The sequence below is a fragment of the Physeter macrocephalus genome, chromosome 5 (assembly GCF_002837175.3).
Source record: "Physeter macrocephalus isolate SW-GA chromosome 5, ASM283717v5, whole genome shotgun sequence".
NCBI lineage: Eukaryota > Metazoa > Chordata > Mammalia > Artiodactyla > Physeteridae > Physeter > Physeter macrocephalus.
In genome coordinates this window covers 74,602,678-74,628,027 of record NC_041218.1, presented here as the reverse complement: position 1 = coordinate 74,628,027, position 25,350 = coordinate 74,602,678, and the positions used below count along the sequence as shown (strand labels likewise).

The 25,350-nt window shown below is 37.2% G+C and overlaps 2 protein-coding genes across 7 annotated transcripts in view; both read left to right on the top strand.

Annotated features, from left to right (window-relative positions):
- TMEM196 (transmembrane protein 196) overlaps positions 1-6,437 on the top strand; it is a 105,477-nt gene extending 99,040 nt beyond the window's left edge. For 2 of the 5 annotated variants that reach the window (XM_007114947.3, XM_028489479.2), the window contains exons 4-6: positions 1,627-1,881; positions 3,040-3,113; positions 5,927-6,437. In XM_007114947.3, coding sequence (XP_007115009.2) covers positions 1,627-1,881; positions 3,040-3,113; positions 5,927-5,933 — 336 coding nt within the window. In that variant the 3' untranslated portion in view covers positions 5,934-6,437. Of the gene's footprint in view, positions 1-1,626; positions 1,882-3,039; positions 3,130-5,926 lie in introns of those variants that run through there. The other 3 variants (XM_007114946.2, XM_028489478.1, XM_028489477.1) reach the window with 2 other exon arrangements.
- A 12,662-nt stretch (positions 6,438-19,099) lies between these two features.
- POLR1F (RNA polymerase I subunit F) overlaps positions 19,100-25,350 on the top strand; it is a 23,453-nt gene continuing 17,202 nt past the window's right edge. For both annotated transcript variants that reach the window (XM_028490095.2, XM_007114948.3), the window contains exons 1-2: positions 19,100-19,402; positions 24,517-24,658. In XM_028490095.2, the coding sequence (XP_028345896.1) occupies positions 19,149-19,402; positions 24,517-24,658 (396 nt within the window). In that variant the 5' untranslated portion in view covers positions 19,100-19,148. The remainder of the gene's footprint in view (positions 19,403-24,516; positions 24,659-25,350) is intronic.

Below are 25,350 nucleotides of genomic sequence, written 5' to 3'. Positions count from 1 at the left end.
GCCCATTGTTCTATTTCATACATCCATGGCCTTAGCCTTTGCTGGGAACTACATGCACTTAGTTTAGATGAACTGTTGTCAAGGAGGCCTTGTCTGAAACCCCTGGTTGGGCTACATTCCCCTCCTCCATACTCCAAGGGCTACCTTTCATCCTTCTTTCTTAATATTTGCCATAATATGTTGGAACGTTGGATCTTCTCTCACACAAGGCTGCAGTGTTCTCAAGGGGAATAACTATGAGCTGTTCTTTTTTTGTAATGACAACTGCTGCCTCACTCATGGCCTAACAGATGCTAGGTGCTCATTAAGCGTTTGCTAAATTCAACTAACTGTCAACAGAAAATAATACCTAATAAAGTAAAATTAAATGCTAAAGTAAGTTATATAGCTGTTTGCCCTGTGGCCTTGTGCCAAAGGAGATCAGTCAAGTCCAGGAATGCTTTCTGAGGAAGTTGGGACTAGATTTGAGTCAGTCTTCCATCTAGGGAGCCAAGAAAGAAGCAAAATAATTTCCAGGAAATGAAAATATCATTGAAATGGGAATGAAAAAGCTATACTGAGGGACAAGGGAGGTGATTAGAGTAGAGACAGTGTTCCAGAGAAAAATGGAAATAGGGTTGGATAATTAAATTAGTATCACACTATAAACTATCATCAAAGCTCATGGGAGAATTTAGACTAGATACAAATACAGAATAAAATTATTAAAGCTATTGGAATATTCAATTAAATTTATTAAACATGCGTAGAACATTTATTGCACAAAAGGTATTGTGCTTGGTTCTGCCAGAGATCCTGTGATATTTAGGTTGAATAAAAACCCCTAGCTCTATTAACAGAGACCCAGATCAAGCGAAGGGTAGGATCAAAAGCAAAGGTACATCCTGCGTTTCTCCATAACAGTCAACCAAACAGTGGTTTTGGACTATGTGTTGTGTGGTGTCACAGAGTAACAAAAGATTTGTAACATAAAGCACCAGTTCATAGAGGGTCCCTAAACTATCTGTTGGGAAAATAGATACTAAAACAATAAAATTCTTATAAATGAAAAAAAAAAAAAAAAGGAGTTAACTAAATTCCCTAAGCTCACACAGCTAGAGAAGTACAGAGTTTTGAAGCTCATTGGAACTAATGACATTTCAGGGAGAAGACATTTAAATATTGGGGGGCGGGGGTGGGAATTAACAGTGAAACTGTAATTTGAGTCAAAAAATCTGGATTCAATTCCTAAATTTGAGTGTTAACTGCTCATCATTCATTTTCCAAATGTATATCACCTCTCAGAGGATAGCTTGGTGGGTTAATTGAAATGCATAGTAGCACGCAGTAGATATTAAATATTATTTATACCTGAATCTACCTAGACGATAAATTTTGCTTGCTTCAGAGTTTTCATAAGATGTATCCCTGGTCTTTATATAGTCAACTATTAATTCCTGAAACACTGTGGTCTACGCCCTCTCCATTGAGTCAGAGTGCAGGGAATCTTGGTAAAAGAGAGCCCCTGTCCTCTAAGAAGCACCAAAAGCGCCTTCTCTTCATTGTAACTCAGCCATCCTTGACGTGCAGCAGGACAGTGCAGTGTGTTCCAGTCAGCTTTAACTCCCCCTCTCTTTTTCGTATCAGATGATCCTCTTTTCTGCCTGCTGCATCTGTGGACTCATTGGGGGCATCTTGAATTTTCAGTTCCTTCGGGCAGTGACAAAGAAGACCTCTTCGCTCTATCCCCTGCATCTCGCGTCCATGTCTCTTGCGTGCATTGGGATCGGGGGCTGCACCCTCTCTTCATGGCTCACTTGTCGACTAGCCAGCTATGAACAGAGGCGGATGTTCTCAGAGAGGGAGCATTCTCTGCATCACTCTCATGAAATGGCTGAGAAAGTGAGTTTTGTACCTCTACCTCTCATTGCTATCACATGATGAAGACTGCAGTCAAATCTAGGTGAATCAACTTGCAGCTTTAGATGAGAATTTGAGGAATTGGATTTTATAAAAATTTGACCCTATTGGACTAAGAATAGGAATTTAAAATTATTTTTTCCCTGTAATTCTGGGCGCACCTATTTTTGACATAATTTTCTCTATCTATATAAAAACACAGCCCCTAAAATACAACTAATAAAATATTGAATGTCTTATAAATATGGATTTTTTATGTATTGTACTGAGGAAAAACATAAACTAAAAACACTCTCAACTCAATCATATCAGTTTTAGAAATCTGATGGATTCTCCTTTCTAGCTCACCCCTTGTGCTTGTAAGTAGATGCATTTGATTATGTAAATTAGATTTTCACTCATAAAGGGGCCTTTTAATAAGGCAACAAAAAGCCCTGCCTATCAGCGCAGATATTACAATACACATAAAGCTTCATTTAATTCTCATCTAAGCTGCATGCATATTTGGGTAGCTTTGCCTGTATTTTAAATAATGTTCCTTGCATAATTGTTTCATGATACCCATTCAAACAAGAAGTTACATTTATTGCATCAAAGGACAAATGATATAGTGAGCTGTCTGTGTTTCTTCTACATTTTGCCCATGTTTCTTAATTCAGCTCCTGCTACTGGATCTGTTAAGGAAAAGATAAAACATTTGTAAAATAAACTCACTAAGATAATGGCCACATCACGTTTTACTTGATATCATGGAAATAAAATTGCATAACAACAGAATAGAAGAAAGAGTAGCAAGAGTTACAACTGCATACTTCTTTATAATGTGATTTTGCGAAAAAATATTCTGTAGTTTATTTGTTTCCCTTTCTTATACAATTTATACACTCAAATAAGGAGAGTAGATGCTCTTAAATTGCTCCAAGAAAGCAATTTTAAACAGATCTACATGTATCCTTCAAAAAAGAATTAATAGTACAAATAGCAGGACTGTTAATTTAAAGAAATGGATTGTTAAAAATAGGTTATCATTATATATTTGGATAATGGCTCTTTTGTGCTCTATTTTTATACTAGTGTGATTTAGGTTTCTGTGTATATGCTTGTGCAATATTTATTGTATGATTGTTATATTTATATTAGAGATTGAGGGCTATTGAAATAACCGACTTGCCCAGCTGCCCGGTGGTGCCCCCGACACCAGAGTTACCTACAAGGTACGCTGATTTCTAGGGAGTTACCATGTTGTAATGTCACTGCAGGAAGCACTGCCTCTTCTAGGAAGCCATGATGTCAGCAGATCAGTCTGGACTGATGCTGTGATATTGTTCCTCAAAGTATTGCTTTTGTGAGAACTACTTTGAGGACCTGACATAAACCAACATGGCAAAGTCTTGCAGCTTGAAAGTTGGTTGAGTATTTAAAATATTCAGCCTGCCTGTAAGCATCCAAACACATTTCTGCTTGGATGATTTGTGACTCCTTTATTCTCTGCTACATCATGATTCTGACTCGACATCATCATTCACAGACCAGAGTTTTGTTTTTAATAATACATGTGTCTGATAAAGGCAAACTTTGTATCGCTCTCATGCTAAAGCTGCATGAGTAGATAACTTAAGTTTGACACTAATACAGTAAAAATTCTGTATAAAAGCTTTCTTCTTATAAACCTATCTGATATGATACATTTCACATTTATTTCCCATATTTTATCTTTCTGAAAATAAATAGTCACCATTCTTGCTTTGGTTAAAAAATATAATAAGAAATACAGGGAGTCACACAGATATTATGGCCCAATTGCAGAAAGTATATCCATTTGCAAACAGTCACAGTTGGTCCTGCCCAAATTTAAAGTATAATCTTTTGCTAAATTGGACATGCCTATCTGCAAATAAACTGAAGATGCTTGACCACTTAAAAACTAATTTTCACTGTTTTTTCCTACCAGTGATTTTTCTGTGTCCATATTAGGGTGACTTTAGTTATGAAAATTCTTTCTTTTTGTAAGGTTTTTAAAAACTGGATTTTTTTCTTAATCCCGCAATAAAGGTTTATACCTTAATTTTTTATGATTATTTTTAAGCTACTTTTTGAATGCAAAGTTATTTTAGGAGAAGAAAAGGCATCTATGAATCTTACTTCTATAAATTCCTTAGAAAATTGTTTTTGTCCTACTAGAAGGAATAGAAATAGATGGATGAGTAAATTTTATTAAAGATCATTTTGGAGAGATCATTTCTGTTTTTCTTGCCACCAGTAGTGAGTTTTTAAATGAACCTCAAATCAGGTATCTTATCAATAAACTTACCCTCAGCCCAATAACCCCAATGTATTATCGGACCTGCTTTCACAGTATATGTCTAGCAGAGACAGCCTCTCAGTTATAGTGAACCATTGCCAGACCGTAGAGGCAGGCTATTGGCGCCCAAAGAACTTCTCCACTTTTTGTCAGAGCTTTTACCCTAAACTGGTATGAGCTTTTAGGCCTTAGGCAATTCCTCAGCACCTTATTAGGGTAGATATAGTGGATACCCACATACAACACTATCCTTATGGCCTGGAAGGGGCCAGGCACTTTGCATGGAGAGATGGGTCTTGATGTGAGAAGAGGAAGAGTCTTCTTTGCATATTGTCTTCTTCCTCAGCATTTTCTTGACTGTAGCTCTACCCCGTCTTCTAAAAGACACCAAAGTTTTCAAAAGCAAAGTTCCAAAATCAGACCAATTCCTACCTTCCAGTCCCTCACTGATTGTCCTAAGCAACTTTCAAAACCACCAAATCCAAGAAGTAAGCATCTGTATTTTACTCCATCTCCTATAATGAGTTTTCAAAGAGAAGATACTAAAAATGAGGCATGTGATATCTTTTCATTTTTGAAATAAAGATTTGGAAGAATTTCTAAAGTTTACAGAAGCAAACACATTACTTTTTACTTTTAATTCACCTAAACAGAAATTAGATATACCTGATAGGTTTAAGATCATTGAGAAAATAATTTATTTCAATTGGAGTCCTCTTAACAGCTCTTTTGCAAATAGGCTTGTTCAAGTGTGGAAAGATGTTTTCATCTATTTTTAGATAGTTTTGCCTAAATATTATTTATAATATGGTGCACTAACCATTATAAATGTGAATGGGCCTCACATATCCTCATTACCTTTTATTGTGTAGGGAAGAGTTTAACGTTTAACAAAACATATGAATTCAAAGCATCTGAATTTTTCTTAAATTAACATATTTTCTAAAATTGCAAGTGAAACTTTTTATGTAAGTTCATCCTTGATATTGAAATTTCTGTTGCCTTCCCATGTAGTTTTCCTTATTAATTACTTAGTAATTGATCTCTTAAAAAACATGTTAAGAGCTTTTCTTTCAATTTTTATTTTTAAAATTTATTTTTTGTGTGTGGTTTTTTTTCTAACCTCTTTATTGGAGCATAATTGCTTTACAATGGTGTGTTAGTTTCAGCTTTTACAGTTTGTTTTTTACTGTAAGAGTGAAGTGTCATGAAAAAAAATCTGTCCTACTATGAATTATTAGTGATCTTCAGTTACAGATAGGCAATCCCCTGGTGGATATTTTTCAGTTCTTCACAAAAAGCCCACACATTTTTCTATAGAGCAAAGGTAACCCCTAGAATCTGTTGGCATTTTGTTGACATGCTCAACAGAGGAACCTATACATTGAAAAAACTTGAGTATTTAACCATCTTCTTTCTAGGTGAGGTCTTTCCAAAACAGAGTTGAGGGCCGAGAGGGGAGACTAAGGGGGCTGGGGAGAGATTGAACTGTTGCTGTGGGTAGAAGACTTTGGTCTAACAGACTGTCACTTCAGCGTTTCATGGGTTCCAAGATGCCATGAAATTTCATTTCCTCAAATTCAGCAACAACACTAATCCTTGTCCTCCCCCAAAAGTCAGAAAGTTTTTCAATGGCTTGAAATTTCTGTTTTGTAAACCCATTAATCAAATTAATGTCTTACTCTGAAAGTGAATTTTAATTAATTCATGTTATTTTCCTAACAGGAAATGACAGACAACATGAGCAATGGAGGACCACAGCTGATATTTAATGGAAGAGTATAATCAATACTTTAAAGAACTGAACATTTTTTAAGATTTTCATGAGGCAAAGAAATACCAAAGGACTAGGAGATAAGTTAAAACAGTTCTTGCATTTGCTGTTATCTCCCCTGAGTACTTACTAAAATTATTCTTCCTCAGTTTTGCCTCACTTTACTTCTTCAGCATTTTTTTACTGGTGAAAAACTTTCCAGAAATGTTCTAGTACAGTAATTTCAACCAACTTTCCAGATTGTTCTAAAAGAGACTTTTCAGGAAAAAAAAAGGAATAGATAAAATAGAAAGATTCATATTCTACACAAACACTATTTGACTAGCATGAGTGTTAGATTTGTAATGACATATTTCACATAAGTAATTAAAAAGTGCAAATATAAAGAAATAACAATAATTTATTGATGTCTTTGTTCTGAAAGACAATGGCTTCAAAGAATGCCACAATTTAAAACCTCAGCAATGCCTTGTTATAAAAACATTGTAATTATTTTCAATTTGTGAATGAACTATATTTCATAATTTATTTGTAAATTACAAAAAAAAAAAAAACCCTAAAACATAAAAAGAGGATTTTTTAGAGAGACAGTATTAATCTGTATGATATTTTTGCATTTTTCCACAGAGCGAAAAGTTATAAATGAATATGTTTTGATTATACCGTGTAGATTGATGGGCATGTTCATGAATGAGCCTAAGAATAAAATAAAGTATGTGTGTGTGTGTGTATATATATTGTAAATATAGAAAATATATATAGGACATATTTATAGCATTCATGAATGTAAATAAATAGTAGAAAGGAAATTGTGGTGTTGTGGAGATATTGTCAAGATTCTATTCCCACAGAAATGGGAAAGCAATTGTTCAAGGCTTTTCTATGCCCACAAAGTCACATTTAATTTCTACTAAATTTTTTCAGTTTTATTTCTTTATTATGTCTGCTGTGTATAAATATCATTGTGGCTGATATTATGGAGTTAAGTGATCTGAATAGTGTAGTATCAGATAGATTGCTTAATTATTTGGTCATTTTACTATTATTATGATATTTATGTAAGAACAATTATTAATATTGATTTATAAGCATAATAACTTTAATTCAAATACTTTCACATTTATAAATATAGACAGAATGACTTGCAATTATTCATGTTATTTATATTTCAAACACTTTACAGCCCAATTAAATTATATAAAAGGACAGATGATGTGCGACCAAAAGATGCAGGTACAATTAGCTTTGTTAGAATTTAATTTAGGTTTTTTGTTTTGTTTTACAATTCACATGGAAAAACACAGACCATTTTTTAAGAATGTCTATATCCAAAGAACATGAAAGAGTTCTCTGTAGAAGGAAATTAAAAGATAGGCTTATATTTACACAGCTAAATTCAACCCTCTCTTCCATAACGGAATGTTAAAATAGTAACCTACGACACTACATATAGGTGAGAAAATAGCTTGGTCTTAGAAAATATTTCTGAGAATATAACTTGTGGCAATAGATAAAGAAAGTATATATTTTAAAATATATAACTCTCATTGTATTGTACACTTTTATTATTCCCCAAAGCTAATCAGTTTTCAAGTCATTTTTTATGAGTTACTTACTGAACGATAGGTAAATTAACACCTTTAATATCCAGTATGAGAACATGTTATAATTTAGAAGCAAAATATAGGTTTTAGTTGTGCTAACAAAATAAAAATAATGCCAGTTAATGGAAATCTGAAGACCTTTTAGTTTTATAACAACTTGATCATCACCTGCCCTATTTAAATCAGCTTATAAAAAATCTGGTTGTATATATTCAAAAGAAATGACGGGACTGTGGTTGTCTGGTGTAGTTTTTTTTTTTTTTTTGGACCGGGGCACGAACCCGTGTTCCCTGCATCGGCAGGCGGACTCTCAACCACTGCACCACCAGGGAAGCCCCCGGTGTAGTTTTTTAAGTCTCCCAACTCGTAGGAATAACTTCACTAGCCAGCAGATTTACAGAAGTGGCCCACAAATGCAGTCTCAAATAATGAATCAACTTCATTTCTGTTTATTTGATGCCATAAATAGGCATGATCTTTGTCACTGAAAATCTATACTATATAATGCAGGTATTTTGTGTGTATATGGTTTTACTGATTTTATGCAAGGATGTAGTTTTGTACTGAAAGAATAACCACTGACTCTAATTTTAGGTGGCATTTCTTTGTAGACATGTTTGTACAATAGAGAGTTATAATACATCAGTAAGATGTTTTACTTCCTTTTGAAATGGTATATGAAATCACCCATTAAAGGACAAAAGTAGGCATATCATTGCTTAGACATAGAGTTAAGAAGAGATGCCATCATCACAGTTATTCCAGTAGTCTACAGTGTATTTAACCAAGTATAGATGTATCTTTAATGTAATTATTTTAACTCAGTAGTTTCAGGACTCAGTTATTTAGAGTGATTTATTTGGGATGTGTAGTGATTCTTTTTGAGATAAGTAGGGGAAGTTAGGAAGACATTGTTCAAGTACTTAAAAATTTAATTTTCATAAAACATTGAACTATGAACTAGAATATTTTAAGTGACCACATTACAGTTTTAGCTTGAGCCCACACTTGGGAAAAAGTAATGTGATACTAAATTAGAAAAAAATATGTGAAACTAATGTGGTGGTGTGCTGTAGAGACTAGCTACAGAAAGGTGCACTAATTATAAGCATAAAACAATAAAAGTGGACTCTGCCTGAAAAATTTTCAACATATGTGTGTGTGTCTCTACACATACATATATATAATATGAGTTGCTTAGAAGTGGGACATAGTATGATGACTCTATTGATATGTCTATATAATAAATGGTGTGTTTTGAAACTACATATGGTGTGAGCTTTCTTTCCATCACGATACAAAAAATAATTTCCCCGATAACTTGATGAATAGATGTGCAGTTCTGAGATTGGCAGGGGACAGGATGCTGTGAATGAGGAGAGGACATGGGATTAAGAAAGGGCCTTTAATTTTTCCTGTTTGAGCAAATGGGAAAGATTAAAGTACGCTCTAATGTAGACAGGGAGTGGTTGAAGATACAGGATAAAATGAGCATGATAAAAGAAGGTGAGATCCCTAAAGAGGCAGGAGGAAATAGGACAGAGATCATAGGAGATAGAATTAACTAGAGATAGGAGATCTCACAAATGAAATCTTTACCTGAAATATTTAGAGAACTCTGCTGACCTATTTGGATTTTTCAGATTGGTTGCTACTGGCATTTAGGGTGGACAGTAATTCATTGTGCAGACTGTACTATGCATTTCAGGCCATTAAGCATCTCTGGCCCCCACCCACTAAATGCCAGGAGGACATTTCAGTTGTGACAGTAAAAACTATCCAACAAATTTGCACCTATATCTTTGGTAGGGAAGTTTTGCCCCCTAATTTAGAACCACTGAGGAAAACCCTTGAACATGATCCAAAGCAACCGATGTTAGGGCTACCCACAAGTGTAGATGTGAATTGCTCAGGGTCATAAATTCACTGTTCTAAGGTCTACTATGTTATCTGACAGAGTAGTCACAATCCTATCCACATGTGATTATTTAAATTTAAATATAAATTAATTAAAACAAAATCAAATATTCAGTTTCTCAGTTGAGCTAGTCACGGTCCAGGTGCTGAACAGCCACATATGGACAACAGTTATAGAATATTTTTCATCATCTCAGAAAGTCCTATTGGACAATGCTAGTCAAAAGCACATCAAAGAGAATGGTTCCTCACCCTCAGTGCTTATAAAACTTCTTCCACAGTCAGCCAATTATCATTATAACAGAATGTGTGAAAAGAGTTGGTCAACACTCCATGGAATTTGAAGTTGATGAACCAGTTAAATCCAAGGACTGAACGAAACTAGCAAAAATACAGTGTAGGTCAGACACGTAGTAAAGTTAAGTTGCTTTAGAGTGTTCATGTTTAAAAACAAAATCTGTTCATGCAAAGATTCCACTAAATTATTAAATATTTTATGTTTGACAGATAAAGTGAGATGTATAACTCCTATTTTCGAAGAAATTTATTGAGCTTATCACCATGTGTCAATGGAAAATTCTGCATTTCTTGGGCTTGAGAAGGTGAGAACAATATGCTTCCCTCTACTTTTTTCATTGACTTAGCTTGAAAGTGGCATGTTTAGAGCTACATTTTCAAAGATTATTTAGCAAATACATTTCAGAAACTTAGAGAGAGCATCTTAAGTACCATTTGGTTAGAACACCGTTTCCAAATAAAGTTTCAGAACTTGGCATCACTTCACTCTTTTCTCCCTTAAATCATTTTTCTGGAAACATATGTAATATTTCTTACTCAAAGTATATGACAGCCAAGAAATGCAATTATTCCAAGTCCATAAATCACACATCATCAGTTACAGCAGAGGAAACCAATTCAGAAACTGCTGGAATGTGGATGCCTAGCAAAGTTATACAAAAGGATTTTTTAAAACTCTTTTTGTCAGGAAAATTATCTGCTGAATACAAAATCTTTTACTAGGAATGTATTTCCCAAGAAATATATTGTGAAAAGTCAAATTCTAGATCTAAAATAATTTATTTCACTATTTTAACAGTTCAGTATTATCTACATTAGCTAAAGACTACTGATTTCAAAGCTTTTCTTGCCTTGACATCCAAAGGCTTTGCTTCTTTAGCCACACAAGGCATCGCAAGCCTTACCCCCAAAGCCAAAATGTACTGTGTTACTGAAAATTGCTAGAGAGACTCTAGGAGCTTCACAGAAAAACCTAAAATCGTGTCAAATTTGCATTGTCTTTTATTGACTACAGTGATCGCTCCTTGTTATTAATCAATCAGGATATTGGTCCCCACCTACTCACTAAGGCAGGGGACCTCAAACGTCATTCCACAACATCTGGGGCTGAGGCTAGAAGAAATCCCTGGGGCCCTCCAAGCTTACTGCCCAGGCAAGAAAGCCACAGCCCTTTGCGGGTGGCTACACAAGCCAACACTGTCCTTCACTTTGTCCCTAACTGTGAATCAGCAAGGAAAGAGGTAACACTCAACCTTATTCACACAAATGGACTTGAAGGGCCCTATGCTGCTAGATGTCCACTGCCCCATTACTATCCCAAAAGTCTTTCAAGATTTGGACTTATCTGTCTTTTCTGTCTTCTAAGTGTATTAATACTTTTACATCAATATCTAAGCAACATACAATAAAGGCTCTGTGTCCTTTATAATAAAACAAATTGCAGGAAAGAATATCAAGTTTCAAGTCATGATAGAGAGGCAATATCAGCCTATTGCCGTCTTTCAGCAAAACCTATGGTGGTACAGCAGGTAAAAGACAACTATTTATTAAGTGCTATAATAATGTACATTGTCTATAAATGTGACTGTTCCTCTATCATATTAATAGCATTTATTTTATTTGAAATAAAGAAAAGGTGGCAAGACATCAGTATTTCACCCGAAAGGTGAGGTCATTTCTGGCTGTAACCATGACTCTTAAAGTCATTCAACCAAATCATGCAACTTATATACACTTAGGTCTAAAACACAAACCACAACTCCACTGCATATGAAGCACTCCCCTTGACTTGTTCTGCTTCTTCTAATTTCAGATCCAAAATCTGCTCTGTGGTGCTACCTTGATTTTGGTTTCTGGCCCCTGAACATGAACCTGAGACTTTATCTCTCTGGTTGTCAGTCTTTGACTGCCACAGCCATGTGCTTCACTCTAAGCAAACAGGACTTCAACAACATTAGTTACCTGGCAAACAGGCATGTGCTCAAATTGAAAAGAGGAATTCAAAGGAAGGATCTCAGGTGACTAAAGGGAAAGCTTGAGCTCTCTATACCTTGAATGTAAAAAGGCTGAAAAATCTAGGTGGTCATTGGAGACAGCCAGGGAGCTGTAAGTCAGAAACCAAGGCAAGATCATGTTTCCTTTTTTTTCTTTCTTTCTTTAAATTGGGGTATAATTGCTTTACAATGGTGTGTTAGTTTCTGCTGTACAACAGAGTGAATCAGCTACAGGTATATGTATATCCCCTCCCTCTTGGACCTCCCTCCCACCCCACTCCCATCCCATCCATCGAGGTCACCACAGAGCACCGAGCTGAGCTCCCTGCGCTATACAGCAGGTTCCCACCAGCTATCTGTTTTACACATGGCGGTGCACATAACGTCAGTCCCAATCTCCCAATACATCCCATCCCGTCCACCCCCCACCCCCCATGTCCACATGTCCGTTCTCTGCATCTGCGTCTCTATTCCTGCCCTGCAAATAGGTTCACCTGTACTATTTTTCTAGATTCCACATAGATTCATTAATATACAATATTTATTTTTCTCTTTCTGCCTTCACTCTGTATGACAGACTCTAGGTCCATCCACGTCTCTACAAATGACCCAATTTCATTCTTTTTATGGCTGAGTAATATTCCACTGCACATATGTACTATATCTTCTCTATCCATTCATCTGTCGATGGACATTTAGGTTGCTTCCATGTCCTGGCTATTGTAAATAGTGCTTCAGTGAACATTGGGGTACATGTGTCTTTGGGCTTCATAAGGGGATTGGACCAGTAAGCTATAGGGAAAACTAATTTTATAATGAAAAAAATTCTGCTTTTATATGTTAGATCTGTTCATTTCTTGTTGTATCTGTCTTTTTTTCTTTTAAATCTCTAGTTTAGCCTACTCACCTGCACCAGAAAACATCAGATGAAGAGGTTTTATTCAAGCAGAGATAACACTGTCAGTAAGTATCATTCTAAAGCCAATACGGTGCATGACAGCAGGAATCACACCAAAAAATGTCATGGGGAAGTGAGACACAAGGGGATAGAGTTGCTTTCATTTAGTCATTGGTCCTCCTCACCCAGAAATACCCATTTCAGTGTGAATTTCAGAGTTCCAGAGTTTTATTTGACTGACAAATGTGCCTTTTATGTAGTGTCTTGCCTTGTAAATTCTGTACACTGTTGCATTCTTTCACAAGTGAGAAAGTCCATTTTGCTACTGGATAAAGATAAATTCATTATTGCAATCATTTCCGAAGCATAAAAGTATTAAGAGCATCTTGTAGCCATAAGAGGAAGTGGAGAATATGATCCATTAGTATGCATTCTGTGTAATTACCTGAGAGTAAATTCTAGGTCAAAATGCACCATGTCTAAACTCCATGTTTATCTGCTTTCCACTCTCAAACTTTCCATACCACGTTCTTTGGAATATGTTTAATGTCAAAGATCTGCGAGTTCACACCTACACGAACTCTGCAGCCAGCAAGTGGTTTATTAAACTACAGCTTTAAAGTAATATTCAAAAAATAGAAAAGGAAACAGTGTTCTCTTTTTGTTCTGCAGTGAGCTAAAGACAGATGGAAGCAGATGAGAATTTCCATAGACACCCCTGCAAGCACCATGTTTAATTTTATTGGCCAGATTCCTCAGATTTGAAAACCTTGAAAGAGGGTTGTTGAAACTCTGTTGCAGAGACATCTAGTTGAGAAGAATAGAGGGCCTTAGGAAAAATACTGGTCCTAGTTTTCATCAAAGGACAGGAAGTTATATAAAGATGGCACCAAAGCCTCAGAAAGTAACCCAACCCTTCTGATACCTTCTTAACCTCTTTCCAACCATCACCAGTGCATACAGCTACACGTGTACACCCACATACACAAACACACACCCCAAATGAAATTTATTATTTAAGCCAATCCTTTTCACCTAGAATCTTTCATCCAAAAGGGCTATGAAGTTGCCTTCCTGGTAATGACTGATAGATACCTAGGTAGATACTTGCAACCTCAGGTGGCTGAAGCTAAACCATTGATATGATTTTATGATTTTATCTAAGTCCATATTTTAAAGTTCAGGTTTAAACAAATATACACACACGTATATATACATGTAGAGAGAGAATTCTAACACACACTTCCCTAGGTAATAGTCAGAACATCTGAACTATGGCCAGGAGATAAAATCTAAGCATAAAGATCAGGATGTTTCAACACTATTATATCTGGTTACCACGGAAGTCAGACACAACTACATAGCTAGAGAATGAAAATACAATGAATACGTAAGATTTTTGCCCTTGTTATTACCCCTCATAAGCACCTAATGTGATTTACCAATAGTCTATTTATTAAAACTGTGTGAAAACTGTATTTATATATATTAAAGATGAGAAAAAAGGTTGCCTCTATACTGAAGAAGTTGAGTAAACACTGACTCTTCATGGGAACTGTCAATTTATCCTTTGAGAAATTTTGAATTAATAAAAATATTCAAATAGTAAGATAATTGAAGCATAGTAGTGTTTAAGATAAAATTATCACATTAGATAAACAATTTTTGTACACCTTCTCTTTTTTACAAATGAAAGTGTGTCCGGGTGTATTTGTTGTTAATTTTAAATGGCTGTGCCTCTTATTTCAGTGACAGAAGAATTGCAGGGGGATTTGGCTATGCCTTAGAGAAAACAGAACATATATGTGTGTTAATACAATAAGAATAACACATGTTTTGTGGACTGTTTTCTTTCGTGAAGATTGTTCTCTACTCCTTGGAAATAATCCTATTTTGACTTAGTTTGAATTTGTTTCAATAGACAGGTTGTAATGCAAAATTTACCATAATGTTATCCCTTTCAGTATAATGCAAAGGGGAAGGTAAACTGAAATTCTTCTTTCAGTGTGAGAAATGCATGGAAATTATGTAATGGCTTCTACCCTTCTGAGTCAATGTAAATTGGGTACTATTTTATGTTCCATATTTTACAGACTTCATTGTGTTTGAACACTAAACCATATGAAAGAAGTAATTAACTACGTTATTGATTATCACTGTATTTACATCAGTTATACCTGAACAGAAGTCATAAATTCAGAGCCTCTCTTCTGTATTGCAAGCCTCTTTACAGCCCCTGGTTCTCACACTTCAGCGGGCATTATAATCACCTAGCGCACTTGGTAAAATGTATTGCTGGGCTCCATCCCAGAGGTGTGATTTAGTAAGCCTGGGTGGGGCCTAAGATTCTGCATTTCTAACTACTTCCCAGGTGATGCAGCTGTTGCTGGTCCAGGGACCTGACTTTGAGGACCACCAATAAAATATAACCTCATTAAAGCAGTCAGGTCTTAACTTATAGACAGATACATTTGAATAATTGCATTTCTATGTATTTTCAGCAACAGCTATAGCTTGCAAAATATAAAATCTATTACATCCAATAAAATGTAATATAGTGTGCTTTATTATTTCTTTTTCTTCAGTGCAAGCACGGTGTACATCTTTTAGTTCAACAATCTAAGAAGCCAGTAGGAAGGGCTTTCAGAGTCAAAACTTGATCCTATGTCCTTTATTGAAGGATTATAGGTAAAAAAAAAAAAAAAAAAACAACACCAAAACAGCTGTCAATAAATAGTTGCCTTGGTTTTTGCCATTCCTACAGTACTTGGGCTAAAGCAAAACTTCATAAATTTAAAGCTCATGTTTGCCATCTGCTGACACATTTGTGAATTACAAGTAGTCTGCATGGTTGGTATATATTGTGTTCAGATTTTTGTGTTTTGTTTCTTCATTTCCAAAACCCATTAGGTACGTTTTATACATGTATTTTCCCCAAAAGCACTGTATTTCACAATTTATTGAACAACTAAGATACAACTGTTTCCCATACTGAACACATTTATTTCAAACAGCTAGTTTGTATTGAAGCTATTTTAATTTTTCCTACTGACAAATGAAATTGCAAATTTATCAGTAGGAAATTGTAAAATCTTCAATAACGGGAATCCTTTTGCTGATTTTCTGATTTTTTATTTTTAGTATAAAACAATGCACACTCAATATAATAATATATGAAAATTCGCTCAAAGGGCAAAAAGCCATAAACCAACCGACCCTCAAGAGATAACTAATATTAACACACGGTATTTATATATCCATATTCTTTTCTAATCACATAAGTGTGCATATTTCCTGTAAAAATCAAAGCATGCAGCTCAAATTACTTTGTAATTTATTTTGGCCAAACCACCAATTATCGCATATTTATATTGCTCCAGGGATTCTTTGATTGAAAGAAATAGAAACAGACTAACATAATACAGTGTATGTGTGTGCATGTTGCAGAGGGAAGGATCAGTGGTTAAAAGAAAAGTATAGCAAGTTGTAGGAACACTTTTCTCTCTTTCTTTGGGGTCAGTGGACATGAGGTCAAAGTCATTTCTAACCTCCTCTCTTCTTGAAAAAAGGGGGAATTTCCTAGCACAGACTTGCCTTTGCCTTGACAGGGCTTTTCATGAGACAGGGACCATCATTGCCTGACTTCCTATTACACTTTGATCAAATTTTAGAGAAAAAGAAAATGGTGCAGACTGAATATAGGTCACAATGAAATAAACTTTGTGTATGTGTGTGGGATGGGAGATAGGTAGGAGGGATCTCATTGTACTTCTGTTTTCTTCTTCCCTGGAGTGGTAGGTGGAATAGGTTAATTTGGGAAAGTCACTCCATAATGTTGAACATTTACAGGCAGGCTGAATCACCCTTTCACTCTGAAATCATGCAGAGTGTGGATAGTGGCTAACAATCAAACCAGATTTAAAAGATTAAAAAGTAGAAAACAATGCTCAAAATCAAACAAGCAAATTGCCTTTGAACATCCAAAGAGTTACAAAACGACTTCATATTTTAAATTTGTGTATAATCATTACTGGAGTAATTGATTTCAGGTAAGTTTTGTTTTGACTGAATTGTCCTGATGTCCAGCTTGTTTTTTACTAAATTGTGTTTGGACAAATTGTTTTCATTCATGTTTTATCAACTGCAGACAGCCTAGATGCATCTTGACTCCAAGGAGAGGTTTTGATTTAATTGGTCTGGAGTGCCCTCTAGGCATCAGGAGAAGTTAAAGCTCCTCAGGGGATTTTGATGTTCAGCCGAGGTTGAGAACACTGAACAAAGGGGTCCAGCACAGGACGGCTGCAGGGCTTTGCAACAAAATCAAGGTAACATCTGTTACATTTCCCATTTATGGACTTAACATGTTCACCATTGGGCTTTGGGAACGGTTTCTTTCAATTCTCATCTCTTGCTAAATTTGAAGTCAGTTAAAGAATACTAAAGAAAATGCTTTTTACTTACCTTATTTGAACCTTTTATCATCTCTATAGTAGGCAGGGCAAGTATTATTATCCCTATTTTACAAGTGGAAAACAGGTATAGAGAGAGTTTTTTCACAGTGCCTAGGGGACGTGGGAGGGTGTTAGTACTCATACCATATACATTTCTCTTGGCACTTATACAGTCTAATACATGTTACATGTTTATGTCTAGATCCTACTTCCTCACTTAGACTGTAAGCTCTTTATCACCTGTTATTTTATTCATTCATTTAAGATGCATTGTGCTGACAAACAATTTAATCAATTGTCGATCTAAGAAAGAAATGGAAAATTTTATTCGAGCCAACCTGAGGTCTATAACCTGGGAGATGGCCTTTCAGAAAGCTTTGAGAGCTGTTCTGCCCGTTAGATGACAAAGCACACTTATACACGTTTTTGAGACAAAGGGTTATACATCAAATGAGGCATCAACAGTTTATACAATCCAGATATGCACTTAACGAAGTGAGTAGTGGTCATCAGGACCCCTTACAGGATGAAGAAGGAAGGTTATCTCCTAAGGAGGTCTTGTTACCGCAGATGCACAATACACACTAGCGGGGAGGGAGGAGGCCCAAATCGGCAGAGAAAATTCTTACGTTTAAATTTTTCTCGTCTTGCCATAAAATGTGAATTTTATTTCATCTTTATTTTATTTTTGAGTCATATGGGGGTTGCAGTGGTGAACTAGACCGATATGATGGTCCCAGCCTTAGTGACCCTGGAGTTTAGGTAAGGAAGGGGGGGAGGGGAGACAAACAGGCAATTAACATAAAATTAATATAAAACCAGTGTTAGATGGTGGTAATTTACAAAGATGGGGGAACTACCTTATCATTAGGTGGGGAAGAGAAGTAGGGTGGTAGTAAACTACTCAGAGGAAAAGGGTATAAATATGAGCTAAAATTTGACACAGGAGTAGAATTTTCCCATGTGAGAGAAGCTGCCCTATTCCCAGATAGAAGGAATTAGCATAAGACTGAAGAGAAAGGGAGAGGAAGATGGTGGGGGAGGGGAGGAGAGAGGGAGTGGGGAGGGGCAGAAGGTGGGCTGAAAGTGACTCACTGAGCATGCTGGGGCTAGCAGCTAGTGTAAAGTGAGGAGTGGTAAATGAAAATACTGGGCGCAAATTATAAAATGGTTTTGTAATTTAAGAGCCGTATTAAGGAGTCTGTGTCGTCCTGAGGGAAATGGGGTGCCAGTGTGAGGCTTTAAACAGGGCAAGCTCATGGAGATCTGGCTGCTCCAGAGTATCCTCTTCACCATAAAACTAAGCTTCCACAGGCAAACAGGCAATTCTGAAGTTTCGGATGCAAGGACTGAAAGAAATGTCCGAACAGAGTGATGTTTCGGCTTTGGGTCCCACAGGCCTTGGGGCTGATGTGATGTTTGGGGGTACAAGGGAGGCCCTTGGGATGACAGACTGAGCCATTTGGAAAGTGGTGGTACGATTTCCTGAATTAGTGATACAGAATGAGAAGAGAAGCCGGGCTGGAGAGGGATGATGGTTTCGTTTTCAGAAGTGTTGCAGCTGAGGCATCTGGGCTGTTTTTTAGGATTGGGTTCTCTGCACAAAATATATTCAATAAATATTTTAAAATTTATTTATTGTACCGTCCAAGCTTGTAAACCTACCAAACCACCTTACTACTGGATATGACCAAAGTGCGAACCCCGAATAAATCTACATTCTAAATCCAATGAGGACGTAGCGAAAACACGGGCTTGCACTCTCTTAAGCGACGGGGTGATGGTTGGCCTTTGAGCATGCTCAATGCTTAACCACAGCCTCCTAGCTCCACAGGCGTCCAAGTGCGAAAAAGCGGTTGCCCCCTGCTGGTCACAACTGAGTACTTCAGCGCCCGGAGAGGAAATTTCCTAGGGGCGTGGTAGCTGGTGGATGACGTAGAAACCCGGCGTCCGGAGAGAGGCGGTTATTGACTGCGTAAGCAGTACGCGCCGTGGGAAACCTGACCAGCCGCATGGCTGCGGGTAGCTCAGTGTCTCCGCGGCCGAAGGCGGCCTCAGAAGGGCCGGTGGTGGGACCAGCCGGCGTCTTGCCTTGCCTAGAATTGCCTACCTACGCGGCCGCTTGTGCGCTCGTGAATAGCCGCTACTCCTGCCTGGTGGCGGGGCCGCACCGAAGACACATCGCACTGTCGCCGCGCTACCTTAACAGGAAACGCACCGGTATCCGAGAACAGCTCGATGCCGAGCTCCTGCGCTATTCCGAGAGGTACCAGTCTCTTACACTTTTCTTTCCCAGAGCGGACAACATCATAACGTTGCTTACTGCTTCTTCTTTGGGGCACGGGAGGGGGCAGCGGGTGGACGTCTTAATGGCGCAGCAGAAAAGGGGCGAATGGGAGGTCGCACCGGCCTCGGCGAGCTTACCCCGAGGCATTCTGGAGTGGCAGTCCACCTCGAGAGGCTGGTGCCTCCCTGGTCAAGATCTGTACAGAGTCCCTTTCATAGCCAAGAAAGAAAACGTTAAGGTGACATGAATTGTGTCGGCAGAAGGGGTGAAGAAGCTCGCTCCACGAGAGGTAGAGGTAAGAATAGACCAGGGGTCTGGAGACCGGTTAGTTCTGTATGTTTTCTCATTTGACAATGAAAGTTTGGAATGCAATACTTCAAAAGATTCTCTCTCACTATGTAGAAAATTATACACGAAGCATTAATACTTCGTTTAATCGTTTATTTATAAACCACGAAGGGCGGTTTTTATTGTTTTGGCCCTGGTACTTTCCCTGGGTTCTCTTCTCTTGGACCTGATCAGGGATGAGAGAAATACTATTACTTTGTTTCCTTTTTAAGAGTAGGAAAAGGAAAACCTATTGCTCTTGAAGGTGAAAAAAACCTTTTGATGCATTTAAAGTAAGATATTCGAAAATAACTTGAAAACTCTTAGAATTACAAGGGTGGAGGGTCAGGGGGAGGGGGCAGATATACCTTAATATTCCTCTAGACCATTTGGCTGGAAAGTAAGGGCTATAAAACTAGAGTGAATGGATTCCCTGGGGATTCGCTATTACCCTTCAGGAACTTAATGAACCCATGGAAATTGCAGTTTTCCTATGTCAGTTTTCTTGGGTAAAGCATCCAAGGTTTTCACTACTTTCTCAAGGGATCCTGAACACTACACAGGTTAAGCATCTAGAATTTGCAGCTTCCTCCAAGCACCAGCACACACTTGTGTGTCTATCTTGTATACTAGAGACTTGGGATATATATAAAAAAAAAAACAAGATCCCTGTTTCAAGGAGCTTTAAGCACTAGTAAAGATATAGATGTAAGCCTGATAAATCAATGAAATGTTAAAATTTGACAGAAATCTAAATTAAATTATAGTAAGAAGAAGTGGTGAATTGGATCTTAGGACCTTTGAGAACAACTTGATAGGAGGGTACTTTTGAGATACCAGCATTCTGGGCAAAAAGAGTGGCATAAATAGGGCTTCCCTGTTGGCGCAGTGGTTGAGAGTCCGCCTGCCGATGCAGGGGACACAGCTTCGTGCCCCGGTCCGGGAAGATCCCACATGCCGCGGAGCGGCTAGGCCCGTGAGCCATGGTCGCTGAGCCTGTGCGTCCGGAGCCTGTGCTCCGCAACGGGAGAGGCCACAACAGTGAGAGGCGTACCGACCGCAAAAAAAAAAAAAAAAAAAAAAAAGGAGTGGCATAAACAAATGGATAGTAGTTGTGAAGTAGAATACTTTGCCCAGATAGTTGTAAGTATTTTATAACTGAAGTAAAGTTTATATCAGGGGAAAGACATTGGGTACAGCTGGAGAGGAGGGCAGTGGCTCAAAGATGGGGTGGAGGATAATTCAGAAAGGATGGCCATTTTGCTCTTCCCCTCCTGCCTTTGCCAGGTGTTTTTTGTTTGTTTTTTCTGTTTGCTTAAGCAGGAAGCAGGGTTACCACTTTGTCCTCTCAATAACCTCCAACTCTGAAACTTGGCATACTTTGGAGACAGTGGTACCTGTGATGTCTGGGACATAAGCAGATTTGCAGTTTAAGAAACCACTTGATAGCATTATGTGATGGTTTAAGGAGGGTGAGACAGTAAATATGAAGAAAAATTAAGAGCTTGTTATACTTGTCCAAGAGAAAATTGATTAGAGAGGATGCATTTGGGAGATTTAAGGATATGTAAGGTGGTCATAAAATCTGGAAACATAGACAGATGTTTGATCTGTAACTAATTAAGGCCTCCACTTTGACAGGCTAGTGGAATAGGAACCATTACACCAGAGAGATGAGGAACTGACTGGATAATGATAATTTCTGTAACTGAATTGGACAGTGTGACCATGTGGCCTAAGTTGCACTCTCAGCAGATCTGAACTTCCCACCCTACCCCCCATTCTTTTTGGGGTGTGCTAAAAACTCCAGTTTATTCTGTGCAAAAGGGGCACCATACATTAAACTGTGCATTAATAATGAGAGGGACAAAACATTGACTATATCAAGAATTGTAATATCGATCCACCATTTATCATATATAGTTTATGTTTCCAGACTTTGGGGCCATTCTATACAGTCAGGAGGACATGCTTCTCTTTGTTTAAGAAATAAGGAAAAGGGGAGAATTAAGAATGGCTGTCATGTTAGTTATCTCAACAGCATCCCCTACGTGACACACTGTCCACCTTTTTTTTTTCCCAGTGACAGATTTTTTTAAAGATAATACCATTTCAGTTTTGAAAAGTCTGCTTAGAGAAAATGAGTAGGTTTCCAAAATCACATTATAATTTCTAGGTTATATCTTTGAGAGGTCATTAAAAAAATAAATTCTTATCCCTTTTGTATATGACAGCTCTTGAGTTATTTGAAGGTGGCAAATATGTTCCCTCCCAGTAGTTCCAGAAAAGTCTTAAGTGTGCATGCAGTCTAATCATCCCTTAAACTTGATTTAATTGTTTTCTGATATCTCAAGTGAGGCTACCACTCTGCCCTGAAACCTACTTAGGATGGTTTCAGAAAAGCAAAGGTAAAAGAGGGAAAGGTATAATGTTGAGGTGTCTGTCTCTGTCTGATGATTTCTAGTAAATTTTATGCAGTGAGTTGCTTCCCAAAAGGTTTGCTGGATTTACACAAATTCTTTTGGGTTTAGGCTCTATGGTCACATTCCCTAGTCAGCAGTTCTGAACCCTGCAGAACTCAGTATGCCCTCTTATAAGAAATATTTTGCAGTACTACCTTTACTGTCATTGGAAACACACTTTAGTGTACTGAAATGAAACTTAAAGATAGTATAATCTACCTACACAATTGAAAAAACATTCATATAGTGCTCTAATACAATACAATAAAATGTATTTCAGTGTGATAATGCTCAAGCATGACTACCTGGAAAGAATAAAGCCTCCTTAACCTATACCTTGAATCACTGTGAATGTATCAGTTGCAAATGTAGATTGGTGCAGGGATCTTGAGTTGACAACTCACATAACATAAAGTGTCTATAGTGGTAAAATGCTCTTCTGAAATAAGGTGTATATTCTCAGTAAAGCTCCATGCAAAACAATCTACTCTTGAATTTATATATTAGTTATATTCCTGGAAATTTTAACTTATATTGAAACCATGCAAAGATGATTTTATGTTCATACACACACACATGCATATATGTATATATTTTGGGGTACTACGACCGACTATTTATAAATGTTTATAAAATGAGGTTTGTCCACTCATTTAAATCATGTAGCGCTAGGGACAATTTTCATTTTGTAGGACTGTTTTGTACATGGCAGAATGTTTCCCATCCCTGGCCTTTGCAGTGTGACAACTATGATTAGTATCACAAACTCCCAAATGCCCCTTACGGGACAACAGTTTTCCCCCACTTGAAACTCTAATTGTTGATTAGGGGAAACAAAGTGTTAATTTTGTTTTTCTTTCTCATGTGGCGGTTACTTTTTTTTTAAACCCCTCCTTTCTCTCTGTTTTCTGGGTCCCTAATATTCTCTTTGTGATGGTATAGTTCCTGCTTAGGAAAGCCACATGAAGAAATTAGTAATTCAGAAGGGTGCCTTCTGGAGTAAGTCTCTGAGTTTATGGATTTCCTAATTTGGTATTTAATTAAGTTCCGTTCCAGTGACTCCTGGCTGTTTTAAACAACTGCTACTAGGTATAAATTCTTACGTTTATTCTCTGTGAACCATTCTAGAAGTTTGAGTTCACCAAAAATGTTCTCTGCTCTCAAAGGCCTTAGACTCCTGTCTGGGATCCAAACATGTAAAGAAAGAGATTAGGTAAATAAGAACAGTGCTCAGAGTCCTATAGGAGTAGAGGCAGCATGATTTCAGCCTTGCCTGGGGGAGTCAGGAAAGTTTTCAGAAGCATGTAGGTAGTGGCTGTGGCAGTGAAGCCACCAGCTCAGACTCCTTAGTAGTTGTAATTTTTTAAGAACTTGGAAATGACATTTGGAAATAGTAGTTGTCCCCTAATCCTGTATGTTTAATCAACATACAGATTATTTATTTATTTATTTTTTGGCTGTGTTGGGTCTTCATTTCTGTGCGAGGGCTTTCTCTAGTTGCAGCGAGTGGGGACCACTCTTCATCGCAGTGCGCGGGCCTCTCACTGTCGCGGCCTCTCTTGTTGCGGAGCACAGGCTCCAGAAGCGCAGGCTCAGTAATCGTGGCTCACGGGTCTAGTTGCTCCGCGGCATGTGGGATCTTCCCAGGCCAGGGCTTGAACCCGTGTCCCCTGCATTGACAGGCAGATTCTCAACCACTGTGCCACCAGGGAAACCCTGAACATACAGATTAAAGTGTCAGAATCAGTTCTCAAAAAATGAAATAGTTGTATTTGTTGACATTTTCTTATACTAGCAACAGTTGCAGTTTGGGGATTTTTCTTCATTAAGTCATTGGCTTTAATATTCAGGGGCTGCAGCTTTGACCCTAATACTTCTCTTGCTATATGCCATCTAGTACAGAAATTCAGTAATGGTGGATAATACCAAAACTGCCTGGATTCAGTAATATTCACAGAAATAGACATTTTTCTTGCTAAGTCCCATTTTTTCTCTCATTCTAGCATGACTAGAATTCAAATGAATAGGAAATATGGAAGAAGTGTCAACTTACTTGCTCTTCAATAATTGGACATTTTGTTTCTGGCTACCTATCTTGAATAATTATTTTTAACTTAGCCATTATTTTGGAACCCTTTGGTGAAACTGAACTTCTAAAGTTGTTGCAGACTAATCATATACTATTGTGCTTTTGCCATGGGTGATTATATTAGGAGATGTATACTCTTTGGACTCAGAATATCTAATCAATTAAAAGGGGATAAACAAATATCATTTTTCTTTTCTTTTGTTTTTTTTTTACAGCCTTTTAGGTGTACCCATTGCTTATGATAACATCAAAGTAGTTGGTGAATTAGGAGATATTTATGATGATCAAGGACACATTCATCTTAACATTGAAGCAGATTTTGTTATTTTCTGCCCTGAACCAGGGCAAAAACTTATGGTATGTATCTATTTTTTTTTTTCTATCTTTCTTTGTATAGTTATTTAATTATGTAATTAGGAAAATTTTAAGAGACTGTACACCTTGGAATTCACAAGGATTGCTTTTGTAGGTAACAAAATCATTTTTAAGGAAACAATAAAAATTATTTTCCATCAGTTTAATCTAGGTAAGTTTTTTTAATTTTTTTTCATTGAAGTGTAGTTGCTTTACAATGTTGTTAGTTTCAAGTGTACAGCAAAGTGATTCAAGTGATATATATTCAGATATACATATATATATTCTTTTTCAGACTCTTTTCCATTATAGGTTATTGCAAGGCATTGAATATAGTTCCCTGTGCTATTCAGTAGGTTCTTGTTGTTTATCTATTTTATATATAATAGTGTGTATCTGTTAACGCATCCTCCTAATTTATCCTCCTTCCCCTTCCCCTTTGGTAACCATAAGTTTGTCCTTTATGTTTGTGAATCTACTTCTGTTCTGTAAATAAGTTTATTTGTATCATTTTTTTAAATTCCACGTATAAGTGGTATCATATGATACTTGTCCTTCTCTGACTTATTTCACTTAGTATGATAATCTCTAGGTCCATCCATGTTGCTGCAAATGGCATTATTTCATCCTTTTTATGGCTGAGTAATATTCCATAGTGTGTGTGTGTGTGTGTGTGTGTGTGTGTGTGTGTGTGT